The sequence below is a fragment of the Terrapene carolina genome, unplaced genomic scaffold (assembly GCF_002925995.2).
Source record: "Terrapene carolina triunguis isolate 2854851 unplaced genomic scaffold, T_m_triunguis-2.0 Scaffold374, whole genome shotgun sequence".
Taxonomy (NCBI): Eukaryota; Metazoa; Chordata; order Testudines; family Emydidae; genus Terrapene; species Terrapene triunguis.
The window spans coordinates 12515091-12533149 of NW_020664725.1; the positions used below are offsets into that span (position 1 = coordinate 12515091).

The window sequence follows — 18059 nt, forward strand, 5'->3', positions numbered from 1 at the left end:
CCATGCAGCTACATAGCAGGGCCTGTTTGTGTGTCACGTGGTACCATAGGGTGGAAGGCGACATCTTTACACTTCATAGCACTGTTCCCTTTCCCCTGGTTCTATAGTAACGTGAGCAGCACCGGGTCCCTGCCTCCACTGGGTCAGCCCGGGAGCTCCGGTTAGTGCTGCTTGGCCGTTCTCCTTTCACACACACAGCAGTGAGCCAGGCTGTCCTCCCTCTCTCCAATAGCAGATACCTGGGACTCGCCCCCGGAGGACAGCTACAGAGTGCAGAAGACTACTCTCAGTCACCCCTGGTTTTGCTGCTGGAGTCACCCGTCGTGGAATGTATTTATAGCACCACGAGCTGCTGTGGACCCCAGCTCCTTGAGGGAGGAAGAGTCACCTCCGAGACCAGCATGCTTGGCTTGGGGGAGGCGGAGAACCAAGGCACACACCCCTGCCATACGCTCAGCGTGAATGCTGACAACATCCATCCCCTTTCTCCCCACGGGCTGGCACCCCTGTGTGCAGGGCCAAGGCAAGATCTTCTCGCCGCTTGCAGCTTTGACTACACTAAGGTGATAGCTGAGGGCTCCAGCCTCAGCCCTGTCTGGGATCTAGGGACAAAGCAGCCCTATGGCTCACAGCCCACGCTATCCCCCTGTCCTACGTGCTGGGTGCTTGGGTATAGAAAAGAAACATGGACCCAGCCCAGAAGGCCAATGTATCTCTAACCAGCAACAGTCCCCATGCCCATCTGCTCATAGGGCCACCTCTGTAGATGTAGAAGCCCTTCCCCCTCCCCCCCAAAGTAGGATGGTGCTGCCCATAGAAGGGGTCTCCTTCTATAAACAGGCCTTTCTGCCATCTTGGATTGGATCCTTTCTCCACTGGGAAGCAGCCACAGGCAGGGGAGTTGAGCTAAGGTAGGGGAAGAGCCAGGAAGTGCCTGGAGGGAATGTGCATGCTCCCCCCCCATCCCAAACTGCAGTTTTGGGCAGATGCACAGAGCCCTCTCTCCCCTAGGGGGCACTAGCTCCCCACATTGGGAGGGTTCTTGTGCAAAGCATCAATTCAGCAGAGCTGGGCAGATTAACCCACCACTAACTAGCTCCTGCTTCTGTTCAGTACCAGCCCCACTGCCAGGGCACAGCACTCCCCACATTCTGCACAGCAACAGGGCGCATCAGCCAGCGCCTTGCGAGCCTCTCGGAGCAACCTGCAGGGTGTGGAAGTCGGGACTCCCGGTTCTAGTCCCAGCTCTGATATTGACTCGTTTTGCAGCTCTGTGCCTCAGTTTCCCTTCTGCCCAATGGGGCTCACCCTCTTCAGAGGGCTGCCATGAGAATTAGTGGAGTTGGGAGGTGTGTTGAGATCCGGAGCTGGAACAGTGCCCTCGCTCTCTGAACTCCAGAGCTCCCCCGGAGAGTGACGCCTGGTTCCCCTCACTGCCTCCCTGGGGGCAGGAGTTGCTGAGACAGCACTTTCTTACTTCCCTTCCCTCTCTCCCCTTGCAGATTTCCAGTGTGAATGTTGTGACCTGGCTTAGGAAAAGGTCCCTATTTTTAGCAAGGGAAGGAAGAGCCCGCTGCGCTTCTGTCCAAGATAGCCCTGGTGCTACTTTTCCAAACTCCACTGGATCGCGCCCAGCTGGGGACTGCTTCCCATTGTGAGAGCCCAGAAGGGGGACAGCAAATGAGTCTGGGCCCTGTGAGCTTCCAGGGGGGAGCAGCATCACAGATCTCCCCAAGAGGACAGCTGTGATCATCCAACCTGAGCTCATGTGTGTCACAGGCCTGAGAATCAGGGCTGCCCAGACAGGGAGCAGAGCATGGGAAGAGGCAATGCATTTCATCCCCCCTCACCTGCCTGCCCTGCTCAGGTGGTGGGCTCATTAGATGATCTGCCAAGCTAAGCAGTGCCTGGGTGGGAGATCTAGAGAGCGCCAACATACGGTGGTTATTAAAACACTGCAGGGGACAGCGCCCAGCGGTCTGTGTGCAGCACCCAGGTGCCAGACTGAATGCTTCATGCCCCCCGGTGTGTAAAAGCAGAGCTTGATTTGGTCATTTAAAAGACACTCCCAAGAAGCCAGTCGGGCTCAGGAACGAGCCAGGCCCACAGAACAGGGAGGGGAGCAGTGTTGGGGGGCAGGAGAGAAATCGCTAAAGTGGGGAGTTGACAGCATGATCTGGGAAGGGGGACGTAGCAAGGGAGTGTGGCCAAGTGGATAGAATGAGTGGGGGACCGGACTCCTGGGTTCTCTCCCCAACCATGGGAAGGAGTCAAAGGGTGTCAGTGATTAGAGGTGGGACACTGGGAGGCAGGACTCCTGGGTTCTCTCCCAATTCTGGGAGTGGAAGGTGGTTGGAACAGGAGAAAGCTAGAACTCAGACTCCTGGTCCCGGCTCTGCTGCTGCCGCCATTGTGTGGGGTTGAGGTACATTTTGGGGATGGTTGAGGGGAGTTAGAGAATAAGGATGAATTGGGGGAACGCTAACAACATCTGATTGGTGCATCTCCCATGCTATGCCCTGCTGCGCTCAGTGATGGCCTCAGAGCTCCACAAGAGGGCACCCCTCTCCTCCCATGAGCACATCTAGGAGCAGGAGGTTTCCAGGTGGTCTGGGGACTAGGAGCAGGACCCCCTGGAGAGGAGAGCGGCCCCGAAAGCTGGGGGGTGAGCCGCGGAGCCAGTCTGCAGGGAAGAGGGCTGAGGTGGGGGGCTAATAGCAGGAGATCTGGGAGTGGGAAGAAGGCAGCAGGGTGGCGGTACATGGCAGCCCAGGAGGGAAGGAGGCAGGGAGAACACAGGCTATCCCAGGGGTCCAGCTCAGAGGCCCTGCTCTCAAGCCAGGGAGCAGCCCCAAACCTGACCTGTTCCTCACTGCCTCCCTGCTGAGGGTAGAAGCTGGGCATGGTGGGTGCTGGTCAGCTGTGACGGGAGGCAGCTGCTCCACACCCAGCACTGGAGAGGCAGGTCCTGAGGCTGTGGGCATAGACAGATGGCCCATGCCCTGCACCACCCCCACGCCCCTGAGCTGCAGGCTCTGAAAGCAGCCTGGGAGCATACACTGGGTCTGGGAAGGAGCATGGGCTAGTGCTTAGAGCGGTGACTGTGAGCCAGGACTGCTGGGTTCTATCTCCACCCCTAAGACTCCTATACCCCCAGTCCTTTCCCTAACCTCTTAACCAGAAAAGCCATATTCTGTGCCCTGCCTGGTCTGGTCTGCAGCCCCCACTCCTGGGCCAGGGTCCCCTATGGGGCCAGCCTTAGTGTACTCCCTGGCCTCTAGGGTGACCAGATGTCCTGATTTTATAGGGACAGTCCCGATTTTTGGGTCTTTTTCTTATATAGGCTCCTATTACCCCCTACCCCCGTCCCGATTTTTCACACTTGCTGTCTGGTCACCCTACTGGCCTCACCTCTTAGCCTCCCAGAGTCCCCGGCTATGATGAGCCAAGAGGCAGAACACACCTCAAGGAAATATTAGCCCAAGGTAAATAAGCCACCCCTGCTCTGGTTACCTGCCCAGATGGGAGCTAGGAAGCAGGACAAAGAGATGTGGGGCAAGGAGCCAGGGCTGCTGCCTGTGAGGAGAGGGGCTCAGATCATTTTCCAGGGTATGGGCTCCTCCTACCTCCCCCCTGATCCTCCCCAGGGCCCCAGGCCAGCACACACCGCCCCAAAGGGTTGGCGGGAACCCTGCCAGCGAGTGCTGGAGAGCTCCTAGCGCTGCAGTCCCAGGGCCCCCCAGCAGGAGGCGCTGGAGGAAATGGCATTGGGGCATTGCCCATAGGGGAACACTCTGCTGTTCCACCCCCAGGGCCCCCCAGCAGGAGACGCTGGAGGGAATGGTATCTCTCCCTTCCCCATCCCAGCTATGAACGCCAGGGGTCTGTGTCCCTCTGCTATGCTAGCTGGCAGATCACCTCTGTCTGCAGCGGGGGCCACACCTGGAGCCATCCCAGGGAGGAGAGCTCTCTCTGGGGACCTGTCAGATGCCCCGTAGCGGGGCTGCCATGGGCTGAACAGCCCCTTCCCACTGCCCAGCTGAGTCCCAAAGGGGTTTGCGGATTAAGCCGAAGGTTGGGCCCAGGCTGTGGGGCTTGGCTGGGGAGCACAGTATCTCCTGCTAGGTGACCAGAGGCCCCTTTGGAGCAGGCTTCTACCTCAACCCACAGCAAGAGGGAATAGGGCCGCCTGCACCTGACTGGGGGCTGTGTTAGGACTTGGTAGGGGTCCTGTCACAGGCTGCTCGACTCACCGCCGGAGCACCTCCTTCTGGCCACATCTGCAGATGCACTCTGTGGGTCAAAACCTCTTCCTGCAGGGGCACTCCATCACTCCTCTGGGTCTGGCTCTCAGGACTCGACTGCTCCCGCTTCATGGCTTGCCCCTTCCCAGGTCACTGTAGTTTCCCCTGCCAGGAGGGGCATGTTCTCAAAGTGTCTCAGGACCCACCATCCCGGGCAGTTTTCTCTTTCACTGACCCTTAACAGCACCACCACCCAGTGGCAGGCCAGGGAACCCAGCCCAGCCCTCTACACTGGAACAGCCCAGAGACTCTCCAACAAGCAGCCAGGGTCTGGACAGCTCTAAACCATAACTAGCCAGCCCTTCCCTCACCTTGAGAGGCTACAGCCCCCTTGTGCAGGCAAGATCCTGGGCTTTATACAGGCCACTCCTGTTCCTGTCCAGCTGAGCTTCGTCCCTAATTAATCCCTGCTCTGCTCCTTGGTGCAGCCTGGGCTGGTAACTGGCCCACGTGGCCCGGCCTTGTGTGGAGGGGATACTCCATCACAGGCCCGTGGGCTGCATAGGATCTTACAGCAATGGGTGTCACTCAGGGTCCCATTTGGCTCGTGTCTGTCCTGAGACCTAGAAATTGCTGCTTGTTAGAGTCCCTGCAGCCGACACCTGTACAGGCTGGTGGGCTGCATGGCAGGTCTTGGGGGTCCCACATTGGACCCCTGGGCTGCCCCTGACCAAAGCCCCCAGAAAGGGAACGCAGGACCAGAGCAGCTCTGCTGCTGCGGAGGCCTCAGCAACGGGGCCCTGGGAGCAGGACCAAGGGCTCACTGCATTAGTGAGAGCAAGTCTGGCTTCAGCGGCTGCTCCCCGCAAAAGGGCCTGGAGCCGCTCCGTCTGGCTGCTGGTGTGAAATGAGCCAGAGGCCAGGCCTGGCTGGGAGCCGTTCTCCCCTGTGGAATGAGCTGGCCAGGTCTCAGTCCAGTTCCTAGCAGCCGCAGAACCACAGGTGCTAACTGGGCCTGAGTCAGGAGGGGGCCAAGGGCTGAGCAGGCCAGGGAGATGGACCTCCCCTCTCTCCCCAGGGGTGCGTCTCCTCCAGCGCTGGGCTGAGGCTGGCACGAACGAGCAGAGGGGTTCCTTCCCATCAAGGCCTGTGCGAGGGGCTGGGAAGCTGTGGACTCCTGGCCCGGAAGCTCAGGAGCTAGGGATTGCAGCCGGTCTCCTAGGCCTAGCCCGAAGAGGGGCCCCAGAGACATGGCTGAAGGAATTCTAGCCCGATATTCCCCTCAGCGGGCACCCGTCCCGCTAGCGGGTGAGCCCACCCCAGCATGGAGCGCCCCTTGGGTCCCCTGGGAGAGGCCACGCCTGGGGCTGCCCTGGCTAGTTAGTCACCATGCACGGCAGGCACCTGTCTCCAGCTGCCTCCGGATGGGGGCCCAGGCTGAGATGCCCTGGGCCTGATCTTGAGCGAGTGCTGGGCCCTGCAGCTCCCGCTGACAGAAGGGAGCCCAGCAGCTCTAGGCTCTCTTGGGGGGCACCCACCATCAGTGACCATGCTTGAAAATCCAGGCTGGACCCCAGGGCTAGCTCTTCAGCCCCAATTGCCCTCATGGGAGGGAGCCACGCACCAGCTGGGGAGATCTCTAACCAGAGATCCAAGAGTCTATGGGCTATGAGACTTCACAGCTCCCCCCAGCCTTGGGCTCACCCCCTCTGAGTTTCATGTTCATTTAAGATGCTCCTGGTCCCCCAGAGCAAGCAGCCAGGTACCCTCCCTAACCCAGAGCTTTCAGTGCTCCCAAGGGCCATGGACTCCTCCCAGTGGATGTGTCTGACATAAGTCGTTGCGGTGGAGGGCAGTCTAGTAGTTAGTGCGGGTGGAGTGGACACTGGGAGGCCTGGCTCTGGCAGAGAGTGGGGTCTAGTGGTTAGAGCTGGAGATTAGGGTTCAGGACTCCTGGGATCTATTCCCAGTTCTTCCACTGACTCACCATGCGACCTTGGCCTTAACTGCTCTCTGCCTCAGTTTCCCCATGTGTAACATGGGGATAATGCTCTGCAGGAGGAGGGGAAGGGGCACTCTGGGACGCGATGGATTAATGCACAGTGCTTTGAGAGCCTAGGGTGGTGGGTGCTACAGAAGAGCGAGTATGTACCAGATGTGACGGGCAACGGGTGCTGCCCACAGAGGTGCCCCAGCACGGGTGTCCACACCGCTCTCCCGCCGGCCCTGTGGCTGCAGCGCAACAGTTGGTGCTGAGATGGGGGATGGTTGCAGAGTGTTAGGAGGCTGCTGGGTGCTCACTGCAGAGCCCTGGGTCCCCTAGAAGCTAGGCTGGGGCTGGTTAGCCAGAGCCCCGGGTATCCGAATGCTCTGGCAGCAGCACCTCCTTCCTGGAAGCAGCCTGAGGACAGCAGTGGACTTACGACTTCTGTCTGCCTGGGTCTGATCTGTTTCCGTAAGCGGCGCTGCCTGGGGGGCTAAATGGATCCACGGATCGATGGCAGGAGCTGCTTGCTCTTGGAGATGGACAAGCCTCTTTTGCAGCTGAGCTCAGCTGCTGTGTTGGGCTGGGGGGGGGCTGCAGAGGATGATGTAGGGGGAGGGAACCTCGCTTCCTGGCGGGGTGGGGGGATGAGGGTGGGCAAACAGGAAGGGTGGGGAAGCCCCTGGAGCAGTGGTACTCAACCTTTTCCATGCTGAGACCTCCCAAACCTCCTTCCCCTCTCACTGGAAATCCCCCTTCCCCTTAGCAATATGGGGAGGGGAGGGTGGCCGTGACCCCTTGACATCTGCCTGAGACCCCGAGGTTGGGACCCCTGTCCTAGAGGTTCAGCTGCTCAGAGCTCTCCTCAAAACAGGCAACTTGCAGCCGCCCTGGGACCCATCGCTGTGGAAAAGCAGCAGCTCCCTTCACAGCCCCAAGCAGACATGGGCCTTAGCTGCAGGCGCTGGATCCGGATTCTGGACACCCCAAAGTTTGCATCTGAGGGTTTAGTTTTGCTATTTGCAGCAATGAGGCCATTTGCCAGACCCAGATGTAAGATCTGGATTCCCACGTCCCGAGCTGAAGGAGGCTGGACCTGGGCTCACTGTTCTGACCCATCAACAGCTGAAGGAGCCTTGTCCGGGATGCCAGACGGTGCCATCAAAGAGCTTCCATGCACACAACTACATTCCTGCTCCGCCTCATTCCCTGCCTCAAGCCCACGACTGCAAAGGTCCCCGGTGGTCCAGCTGCCATTTGTCATCTGCTGCCCATAGCATCGTTAGCCAGCCTCCCTGCTGGGCACGAGACAACCTGCCTTGTGGAGAAAGGCAGCAGGAGGGTGAGAGCAGGTGGATCTGTCTGTCCTCCCCACACTGCCGCTGTCTCTGGAGCATGGAAATCACCATCTCATTAAAGCTGGGGCCATGATTAGGCCCCATGGCATCTTGCCCACACAAGGCAGCAGCTGCTAGAGAGAGGGGCTACTGCCCAGGGAATGGGAGCCAGATGAGCTGTGGCTCGTCCAGGCAGAGTTTGCCTGTAATTACTATCCCCTCCTTGGGACCCGTGACCATAGCCCCGGTGGCAGAGGCTGCATGGCCAGCCCAGTCACTCCTTGGCCCTTCTGAGACCGCTGGTGCCAGCAGTTGGCGGTTCTGTGATGTGCAAGCCAGAAGCTGGATTGACACCAGACAAACTTAGTCCGTGCATGGGGCCCTCCATTGGGGCCAGGGATGGGCCAGCGACCCAAGCCTGATCCCAAGGAGCAACCCAGTCCCCTGGTTAGTACCTCAATGCCGCCTCATCAGGTCTCAGCTGAGGCATGCCTCAAACTTCCACCTGTGTTCCAGTCAGGGGGGCATCTCCCCTCCCAACTCATCTCCCGTCCTTCTGCTTCATCTTCCCTCTGAGCCACGGAGCCAGCACTGGCTGCTCGGGATCCCAGAGCCTGGCGGGGCTGAAGCTGCCAGGCCAGAGAACGAGAAGAGTCTCCAGGCCGCTCTGGATCCACCTCCAGGTGCAGGATGTGCCAGAGGCTGGGAAGCCCTTTGGGAGGAATTAATGGTATCTTGCCTGCAAATCTGCCCCATTCGTCTTCAAGCTATGCATGTAGGGATCAACGCCCTGCTGAAATGCAACCGCCTCTGGGGAGTTGCACCGTGGCCAGTGCACGTCAGAACAGTGCAGGGGGGTGGATTTTAGCCAAGGCCCCCAACTCCTACCATAAATGCCACGTGCTGGTGAACCCCTGCACAGAGCCTGGATTTTTAAGGGTTCCACTCAAACACTCCCCAAGGCTACTTGGAATTCGATCCTCCCCCTCCACTGGACAAAGGACCCAGCTCTGTTGTTCCAGGGTGGAGGCGGTGAAGCCTGATGCTTAAACCACTAACTCATGCCCTGGCTGGAGTAGGATCGCAATCTGACCTGAGGGTGTAAACAGGTCTCCCCCACGTGCCACCAAACCAAGGCCTTCTCCAGGCAGGAGAGTCCAGGCTCTTGTACAGCTCCAGCAGGGAAACACTCAGTGCAGACAGAAAAAGTCCGGATTTGCACCGGGGAGGCTCAGGCATGATTGGAACCGGGCTAAGCGGCACCACTGCAAATCGCAGTCTAGAGCAGCTTTGCCTGCCCATGCCGGGGTTTGCAATGGTGGCTAGAACTGGGACAAATCCCCCAGGCTAGCCTAGGTCTCACTGTCCCAAAGGGGCACAGGAGAGCTGCCTGGTATTTGCTCAAACCAGGACAGTTGTTTGCGCTGAGGGATCACAGTGCAGGGTCACTTTCCCACCCCTCGGCTGGTCTGCGTTCCAGCTCTCGGCCCATGAATATTTCACTAGCCCTGTGCTAACACGAAGCCGGCTGGAAGGTACATTTTTAACAGCAGCCTGAACAGCGAGTCCAGGAGCTGCCACTTAATGGGTGAGTTATTAAAGGAAAACGTTGAGTGCAGGTATCAATAACCGCACGATCTGCCTGGACTCGCTGGGAGCAGGGCGGCGGGGAATGTACAGTTGCATTTTTCTGTTAATTGCCTGCTGTAACAGCCAGGGAGTAAGTCAAACCACAGACCCGATGGGTCCCAGGGGAAGAGCCGGCCTTCCGAATCCCGCTCTCTGCTGCTTGTAATAACGAGTCTTAATGGGCTACAGGAATATTAGCCAAAAAATAACTTCCCTCTGCTAGGCCAGCAGCAGCTGCAGGGTGGGTGGGTAGAGAGAGCACCGCCAGGTTCCAGCAAGGTCCAACAAGCCTTAGGCTGGCTCGGGAGGTCGGTACTGATAGCATCTGCACAGAAAACCAGATCCTCAGCAAAGCCGCTCTAGTCCCTGCTCTGCTGTGGATTAGCCTTGTAGCCTTGGGCAATCCCTTTAGGCTCAGGGTTTCAACAGCGGCCTCTAAATGTGGGGGTCTCTATTTTGGGGTGCAGAAGTGCTGAGCACCTCCACACCTTGCAGTCCTACCTGAATTCATTAGGCGCTCTCTGGAAATCAGGTGTGTTGGACTAATGGTGGGCACCCTGGAAAATGCAGGGCTTAACCTTGCAATGCCTCAGTTTCCCCAGCGAAGAAGAGGGTGGGGGATAAGTTAGCTCATATTCAGAGTTAGGAAGTGCTGCGTAAGTGCCGAGAGGTGGGGGTGGGAGTTAGCCCACACAAGGGCTGCAGACAGATGAGGCGGCAGTAGAGACATCCATCTCCCAAAGGAACACAGACCTTTGTAGTGGCTAGACCGGGCACTGAGAGCCAGGACTCCTTGGTTCTAGTCCTGGCTTTGGGCGGGGGTGTTTTCTATTGGCTAGAGTGGGGGAGGCTGAGCTTTAGGGCTCCTGGCTTATGTTCCTTACTCTGGGATTGGGGTTGTCAAGCGTTTAGATCAGGGAACTGGAAGCCAGAACTCCTTCCCATTTCGTGGCTCCAAACTATATGCAAGAGTAGTTCACCCGCTAGTGAAATGCAGCCACCTCTGGGTTGAAAAGCAGTGGGTGCTTACCCGTGCATATCCGTCCAACAACTCAGGACCGGACATGAAGGAGAACACATCCAACAGCCACTGCACTTTCATAGACCTCAAAGCATAATTGATAGGAAGCCGGATAGTTGTGGCTTCCATATTGCTACAAGGAAATGTTACCTAGACACATAATAAGTGAAACATCCTCCTTTCTGGGTCTTCTCTCTCTCCGCTTATAGTGCCTTCTAGACATACCCTGGAGTGTCACATTTTGCAGACATGAATAAATTAGCCTCCCATCCACCCTTGGAGGGTAGGTCTGGATCATCATCCCCATTTCACAGCTGGAGAAGCCGAGTCACTGAGAAGGGAAGCAACTTGCCCAAGGCCGCCCAGAGTATCAGATAAGGTGACGTCTGTCACATGTCTCCGCATGCTCAGAAATTTCTGCAAAGCCTTCTGTGGGGCTTGAACTTTTCCATGCTGGACTAAGCTCAAAGGGAGATTTCTCTTTGGAAAGCTAGAGCAAAATCTAGCCACTGTTTTATTATATTATTAATTATTATTATTATAAGAGCGTGAGGGGGAAGCTTTTTCCTGCTGGGAAAAAAATTAATTAATTTCAGATTTTTTTTTTTGTTCCCTTCCATACAGCATAACTCAAAACCCAGCTGACTTGTAAATGCTGAAGCTTTCCTGTTGGCTGGGTTCTCCCCGCTGCCCAAGGCCTGATCTCTGTTTGCAAGCACATATATAGAAATAACAGATACCACGGAGGGAGGAAACATAGCTCTGAAAGAGGCTGAAGGGCAGGGACATTGACCGAGAACTTGGCCGGTTTTTACTGCCTGCTCCTTTTGTTTCACACAACCGGGAAGCGGGGGGCAGGATGGCGCAGGGGGGCACTAACGTAAACGACAGCAGTGGCTGCATTTGTGCATGCTAGTGGCCAGCTTCCCCAGTTGAAGGTTAACTGTGTGTTACACCCAAGCACACCCTTGACACACCACCCCCAGATCCGCCTAGGGCCTGAACACACCCCTGAAGTGTCCCCTCCTCACCCTCTCTGGTTGTGTGCACGACCAGAACACGCTCCTCCCAGCCACCTCTCTGCCTACCCCCACCTGTTCTTCACCCTTGTCGTTTCTCCTCAGAACTCTCCTGCTAAAGCTGCAGGTTCCCTGCTGATTAAAGCCTGGGATCTCTGGCTGCAGGGCTTTCCCCCTTTTCCAGTGGGCCAGAGATGAGCGGAAATGAAGTTCAACACCAGTATCCCCGTGGGGAGGTGGCCCTCCCCCAATTGGAGCACTCTCAAGAACGGGGCCGGGGGCAGTTTGGTTTTTGCAAAGGAGACTTTAATGTGCAGAGTCAGGTTCGTAGTGCAAAGAGTTAATCTTAAAACACACAGCTTTTCTGGACAGCAAATAACAGCCCCTAAAAAGGCAAAGAGACTGACTTTTAAAACATCAAAAAAGGTTGGGTAGGAAGGGAAGCAGCAGTGAGCTCTGGGAAGAGAAGTCCCCCACAAAGCCTGATACAAAACTCTCGCCCTCAGGGGACTGCATTAGAAAAGCAATTGCTCAAAATAAACCCCTGAAGCAGGGCAACCAGAGAGCAGCAGTGAGGGAGCCAGCTTTTTACAAAGGCACAAATCGGGACGGTCTGGCTAACTTTACAAAAGGGGCCGGGTTCGCTGCGAAGGCCTCTGGCTGCCTCCAGCGTCCAAGGCGGATGGTTAGGAAGAAGTGGAATAGCCTCGTCTGTGCTGGGGCAGGTGGAAAGCGTTACGTACAGTTACGGACGCTGCACCTCCCCAAGAGCCTAAGAAGCCTCCTCGGCCAGATCCTCCTCAGGCTGAAATGGGCGTAGCTCTCTGCCCATTTACACCAGCTGACCCGTGCTATTGTATTAGATTGTGCCCGTGCAATTTGTGGCATGAATAAAATTTACTTGGGCTTTTGGTGATGCAGTTACTTCCCCCTTCTTTTTATTTGGCATGGTCTCTCCCCCCCCCCCCCCCGCCAGTCAGCACTAAGGCACTGGAGCACTTTCTGAAGGGACAGAACAAATGGACCACTGGGAGAGAGCTTTGGCCCAGCCCCGCAGCCACCATTCTGCTGCGCTTCGAGACACTCTTGTGGTGATTGGGGGGGGTTTATACAAACTCTACAAATCAATCAGAGCGTTTCCAGGGGAATTCACAGAAAATAAACAATTCTCCGTTCGGATTTCAACATCCCCCAGCAGTGTTTGCAAATGCAGGCGAGGTGGAAAATGAAAGGGACTGGCCAGACGGAGAGGAAAGCAACATTTGAAACAGACTGCAGCTGGGGGAGAGGGAAACCTTTTTTTTTTAAATAGCAAAGTAAAAGATTGTAAACACAAGGACTGCAAGCCAGGCTGTGGGTCAGAAAAGGCAGGGCCCACATTGTACCTCTGGCTGCGTGGGTTACAAGCGAGGGCAGAACTTGATTCGGTGACATCTTGCTTTTGCCACCCTAGATTTCAAGTGTAAGGTGCTCAGAAGGGGCGGAGAAGGATATTTTTCATCCCCTTGCCAGCAGCATCACACCGCAGCCATTCAAATGCTTGTCTATGATTCTTTTTTTAATCGATCAGAAAATGAAAGCTGTGTCATTTTATGTCTCAGTGGCCCACTAGCAGCACTGCTCCCTTGCAGCTTTCGAGGTTAGAAGCTTAACCTCGCAGGTGCTGCATCTCACCCTTCACGCTTGTCTGCCAGGTGACGCTCCAGCAAGAAACATGGCAACTCTCCGCCAATGCCTGGATCAGCCTCCCCAAGACCATCAAGCACACAAATATGGGTGGTTTCCTGCAGGCTGTTGTGTGGCGTGCTGTGCCCTGCCCTTGGTAGAACTGTTTGGTTCTGGCCTCCATGCAGGGACCGCCGCATATACTAATGCCTTAGAGAGACCAGAGGTAAATCCTGCACCTAAAGAAGTCAATTTTCCCATTGCCATCAGTACAGCCAGCATTTCACCCTAAGGCTGTAATACCGTCCCACGAAGTGCTTATAACTATTCAGTTACATTCACACTGACTAGCCCGCATCTCGTTATGACATAGTAGAATTCTGCAGTGTAAACAAACTCATTCGATCCTCCCCAAGTGCTCTCTGGCCTTAATGCAGGGCTTCATTTGGGGTTAGACCAACTATCAATTATTTATTAGCTTGAGAGAGAACAAAAACATCCCTCCGCCCTCTTGTCTTGTGGTCCAGGGGCTCTTTCCAATTTCAGCACTGACGATTAAATTGATTCTGGCACTCTTATAACCCATCTCAAGCATCCGGGAACACGAGAGGGTTTTAGTTTAAATATCTAACTGTCGGCTCACTGATCTCTTGGAATTACGCTTACTGGCAAAATGCTGACAGGCCCTCCAGACTTCCCAGTCCAGACACTACTGCTAAGTTTCACTGCAGGGGGATGGTGCAAAAGCAAAGGAGATCTCAGGATACGTTTCACATTTCAGGCCGTCGGTAAAACACAACACTATATAATCCCACTCTAAATTACATCCCCTATATGTGCAATCACAGCTTCATCACACATGGAAAAGCACTTGCTCCCCAGAGCCTGCACGTCTCAGAGGTCCAGCATTGGGATTTGGAGCTTCCCCCCTCGGAGACCTCTCCTTCAATTCCAACCCAGATTGGGAGACAGTGAAAGCGGTTACAACAGGATGGCTCTAGAGCAGTCTCAGTAAAGGCCATGGGTTGAGTAGGCCACAGAGAATCAAGTCCCTTCTAAAGGGGACCCTCTGAGTGTGCAGGGAGGTACAGTGAGATGTGGATGCTCGCATTACTGCTGCCCAAGCTGGACCTGTTCTGTGGATAAATGGAGGCCTTCAGTCTCCACAGCTGTTAAGACAGCACTACATTCATGAGAAGAAACAATCTTCAAAAGGAAAAAAGAGTCAGTTTTCCTCTTCCCCACCCAAACCCCTCCCCCCCCCAAAAAAGCTGTGCAAGGAGTCTGGAATGCGCTATCTTGCATAGGTGATCTGTGCTAATTACGTGCTTGTGTATCCAAGGAGGTGCTGACTTAACTCTACTGTAAGTTAAACTGGAAAGAGTTTGTGTTCTCCCCAGTAGCAACATTTGGCTTGTAACCTGCATCTCTCTCGAGGAGGTGGAGCCCTGAGAGAAGTGGGGAAAATGAGCTGGAAAAATCCCACAGCCTAGTAATTTCCCCCCTGCATTACCGGCTTTTGAAGGGGAAAAAGAAAAAATAAAGACCCCAGATGGCACCAGGATCCAAAACACTGTGACGGTTTCTGAAGGAACGATTAAAGATTGCACAGGGTGTGCTTCTGCAACCAAAAGCCAAATCGGCCTCTTGCTGTGGAGATCACTAGCCAGTCTTTTGGATCAGGCTTGCCCACTCATTAGGGGCTGCAGCCGAGATCCTCAAAAGTATTTAAGTGCCCAACTCCCATTGAAATTGATAGGCATTTGAGACCTAAATATCTTCCAGAATCTGGGCCTGTGAAATTGACAAGACAGCACTGTGGTTTGCTGTGAAACTGACCGAGAACTTGTCAATTTCACGCTGCTGCTGCAGGCTCTCAGCCACTCAACTCCTTTCCTGCCTCCCTACAAGAAAGCAGGAGAGTAAGTGGACACAAGAAGAGCTCCCTCTCCCTCTCAACAGCTGAGAGAAGAGGAGAAATGCCAAGATTTTCAGGCAGTCACTAGCCAAGCCTGCCACAAGTGCCCTCCCTTGCTCCTAATAGCAGGGTTGGAATCCCAGCGTTTGCCCTTTCCTAACAGCTGAGTTTCTTACCAGGGCACAGCCTCCATCTTTCATAGCAGACTTTGACTAGGAAGTGTCTGGATCCTTTTTCAAGCCCTGCTTTGGATACTCTGTATGATGAGCCAACAGAGGAAGATTCTGCATTCCGGGCAAAAGTCCTTGAAATATGGAAGTTTCAACTGCCAAAACCCTCAGTCCATTATTGAGATCGGCTACTGTGCTTTCCAGCGGCAGCAACAAGCAAGTTACACCATAATATTAGTGAAACGAAGCTTCTAACGTTCTCATTGTCAGTTCTTTGGAAAACTCCTGGTGGCATAGGAAGTGTTGAGCTGCTGCTGGGTACCTGGCACAGAAAGTAACACCACCGTGAAGCTGGGGTCCCAGTATTCTCCTGTGCTGGCTGGCACTACGGGTAAGCCCGGTGGAATGTAGATTAAGCGACACCCCGAGCTCACAGGTACACGTCCAGAGTCTGCAGTATCATCTGCCGGCAGAGCGGGCAGTTGCGCTGGTAGATGGTCTGCTGCAGTAGAATTTCGGTGCATTGTTGGCAGAGGCACAAGTGCCTGCAGGGCAGTAGCAAGACTGTCTTGGTTTGGTCCTGGCAGATGACACATTTTTTACGTTCTTCTTGTTCTTTCAGGAGCATCCACGGGTCGTTCTCGGGAGCGACATCCTCGCTGTCCTCCTCCGAAGCATTCAGCTGCTCTTTCCTCAGAGCTTTGGCTCGTGATGTACTTGGTCCTTCGCCTGGAGGCTGGAGGCGCTGCCCTGCTGTGGCGTTTCGACCAGAGGCTGGTTGCGCATTTGATCCTTGCTCAACGTTCGTGTCATGTTGGTCCCCATGTCTTCTGGCTGCCGGCTGCTGCACCTGACGGGCACCACCTGCACCCTGCTGATTGGCTCCAGGCAGCCCTGGTCTTCCCTGATGAGCTCCTCCAGGAGCAGCTGGCCTATGAAAGGCTGTAGCTGCCCCTTGCCTGCCTTGGTTGGCCTCTGCACCTTGTGGCGCTTGATTGACCTGTTGGTTTGTTGCTCTGCCTCCTCCATTCCAGTTGGCCATTTGGAGACTCCAGCCTGCTACCCTGCGCCAAGCGTGGGAGCTCACGACCATCCCCAGCGACAAGAGCACAATCTGATAGAGGCGCCAGATGTCCCTCCGCAGGCGGTGGTAGGAAGGCAAGGTATTCAGGTATCCCAACACATGGTTTGCCAGGGTCCTTGTCAGCTCAGGGTTGAGGACTAAGGTGCTGACGGTGACAATTAGGGCCAGCAACACTAGGCCATAAAGATTCAGGAAGAAGACGTTAACCAGGAGCTTGCTCATGGACTCTAAGAGTTCGAATGCCAGCTGGCAGGGTGACCACACGAGAATGGACATGGCAATGGCACTGCTAGACATGTGAGCAAGGAAGGCAGTGAGGAGGTCTGTGACTCTTAAGAAAGGGCTGAGGATGGAGTCCCACAGGGCCAGCACCAGATTCTGGGTGCCGATCAGGCAGATGTTGATGATGCTGTTCACGAAGTAGGCGAGGAGGCTCATGACAATGGTAAACACTTCGCATACCTGCCTCAGGAGCGACTGGCCAGAGCCAACCACATTCCAGAGCCCTCGGTGCACAAGTTCCTTGCTTCTCAGGACCAGGTGCGAGAACAGGTTCCCAACCACTTTCAGACTCTCCAGGCTGGAGCAGAAGCCTCGGAACAGGCCGGTGACAGTTTGGACAGAGCCCAGGGCCAGGCAGCAAAGCGCCTCCACCAGGTACACCAAGGAGAACAAAGTCCCATTCCAGCAGTGGATCACACTAGCCACCAGTGCATTGGGCAGGTTGTAGATGAACGTGATGAGCCAGACCAGCACTGAGACCAAGGTGGAGACCAGGAAGAAGTTCACGTTGAGCAGGAGACCCAGGAAATCCAGGGCCATCCCTATGCCGTTGATGACCAGGAACACTAGATCCATGGCTCGCGCCCTGACGAGGGTGGTCCCGGCGTGAACTAGAGCAGATGGGTTGGAGAAGAGGAGAAGGGTCAGGCTTTGATTGGAAAGGTCGGGAGATGGGGATGGTTCCCAGGGGATGGGGAGGGTCCTGCCATGCAACTGGGGGAGAAGAGGATCCTCTGGTGGCTAAATGTGCCTGGGGAGGCGAGGTGGGGTGGGGATCACTTTAGTGTTTCAAGGTCCGGGGGGGGGGTAATTCCCTTGCTACCAGACTGGGGAGGTCTCTCAGACAGGGGTCCCAGCAGGGGTACGGGTGTAAAATCCCTCAGGCTTGGGGGTCCTCTGGCTGGGGGAGGGGGGGCTGGCTTCCAAGTATGGGAGGTCGTCTCTGGATGGCAGGGGTCTCAGTTTCTCAGAGGGAGGGGCTCTGTCTCTAATCTGGGGGGTCCCCTGGGGTGGGAGTGGGGGAACCACTGGGCTTGGGGGGTCCTGCCTCCCCGCACCCCCTTCCTATCAGCAGCGACTCCTTTAAGCGCCCCCCCCCGGGCGATCCCATCCCTCCGCGGCGGGGGGAGCAGCTCCTCACCCCGCGCTCCCACGGGGGGATCCCGGATCGCTTCCCCCCTCCCCCCCGCGGGGGGTTAGTCTTATCCACGTCCCAAGGCTTCCTCTGCTCGGATGGGCGCCACCATCTTGAGTGGGCGGGGCTGGACGCCGGCCAATGGGAGGCGAGATCCGCCCTCCTCGCGCTCTGATTGGGCTGTTTGAAGGACTCCGGGAGGGGGTTGTTTACGTTCCGACGGAAGGGGCGTGGCCTATGGTCCCGAGGCTCCTTTTGATTGGCTAATTCTGGCTCCGGATGGGTGGGTGGGGCTAAAACCACGCTCTGGGCTGAGGATTTAAAGGGACAGTGTCCTACCCTGGGCAGAGGAGTGGCTGGGCTGGGCTGGGCTGGGCTGGGCTGGGCTGGGCTGGGCTGGGCTCGGCTCGGCTCGGCTCGGCTCGGCTCGGCTCGGCTCCAGTGACCTCTGGTAGCACTGCCACCCCCAGGCAGAGTCTGGGCTCATGGCCTCTGGCTGGTGTCGGGCACCTCCTGCCCACTGCGGTACTGGGTCAGCCAGGGGTGCAGCTAGCCCAGGATCCAGTCTGCA

General features: G+C 56.1%; 1 protein-coding gene across 1 annotated transcript; it reads right to left on the reverse strand.

Moving 5' to 3' along the window:
• Window positions 1-11530: 11530 nt before the first annotated feature.
• On the reverse strand, window positions 11531-17608 carry RNF26 (ring finger protein 26). The gene is made up of 2 exons (XM_024196643.2): window positions 17495-17608; window positions 11531-16964 (listed from the first exon to the last, which is right to left on the reverse strand). Exon 2 carries the CDS (start codon window positions 16927-16929, stop codon window positions 15418-15420), a length of 1512 nt encoding a protein of 503 aa, XP_024052411.2. The 5' UTR covers window positions 16930-16964; window positions 17495-17608; the 3' UTR covers window positions 11531-15417.
• Window positions 17609-18059: the final 451 nt, after the last annotated feature.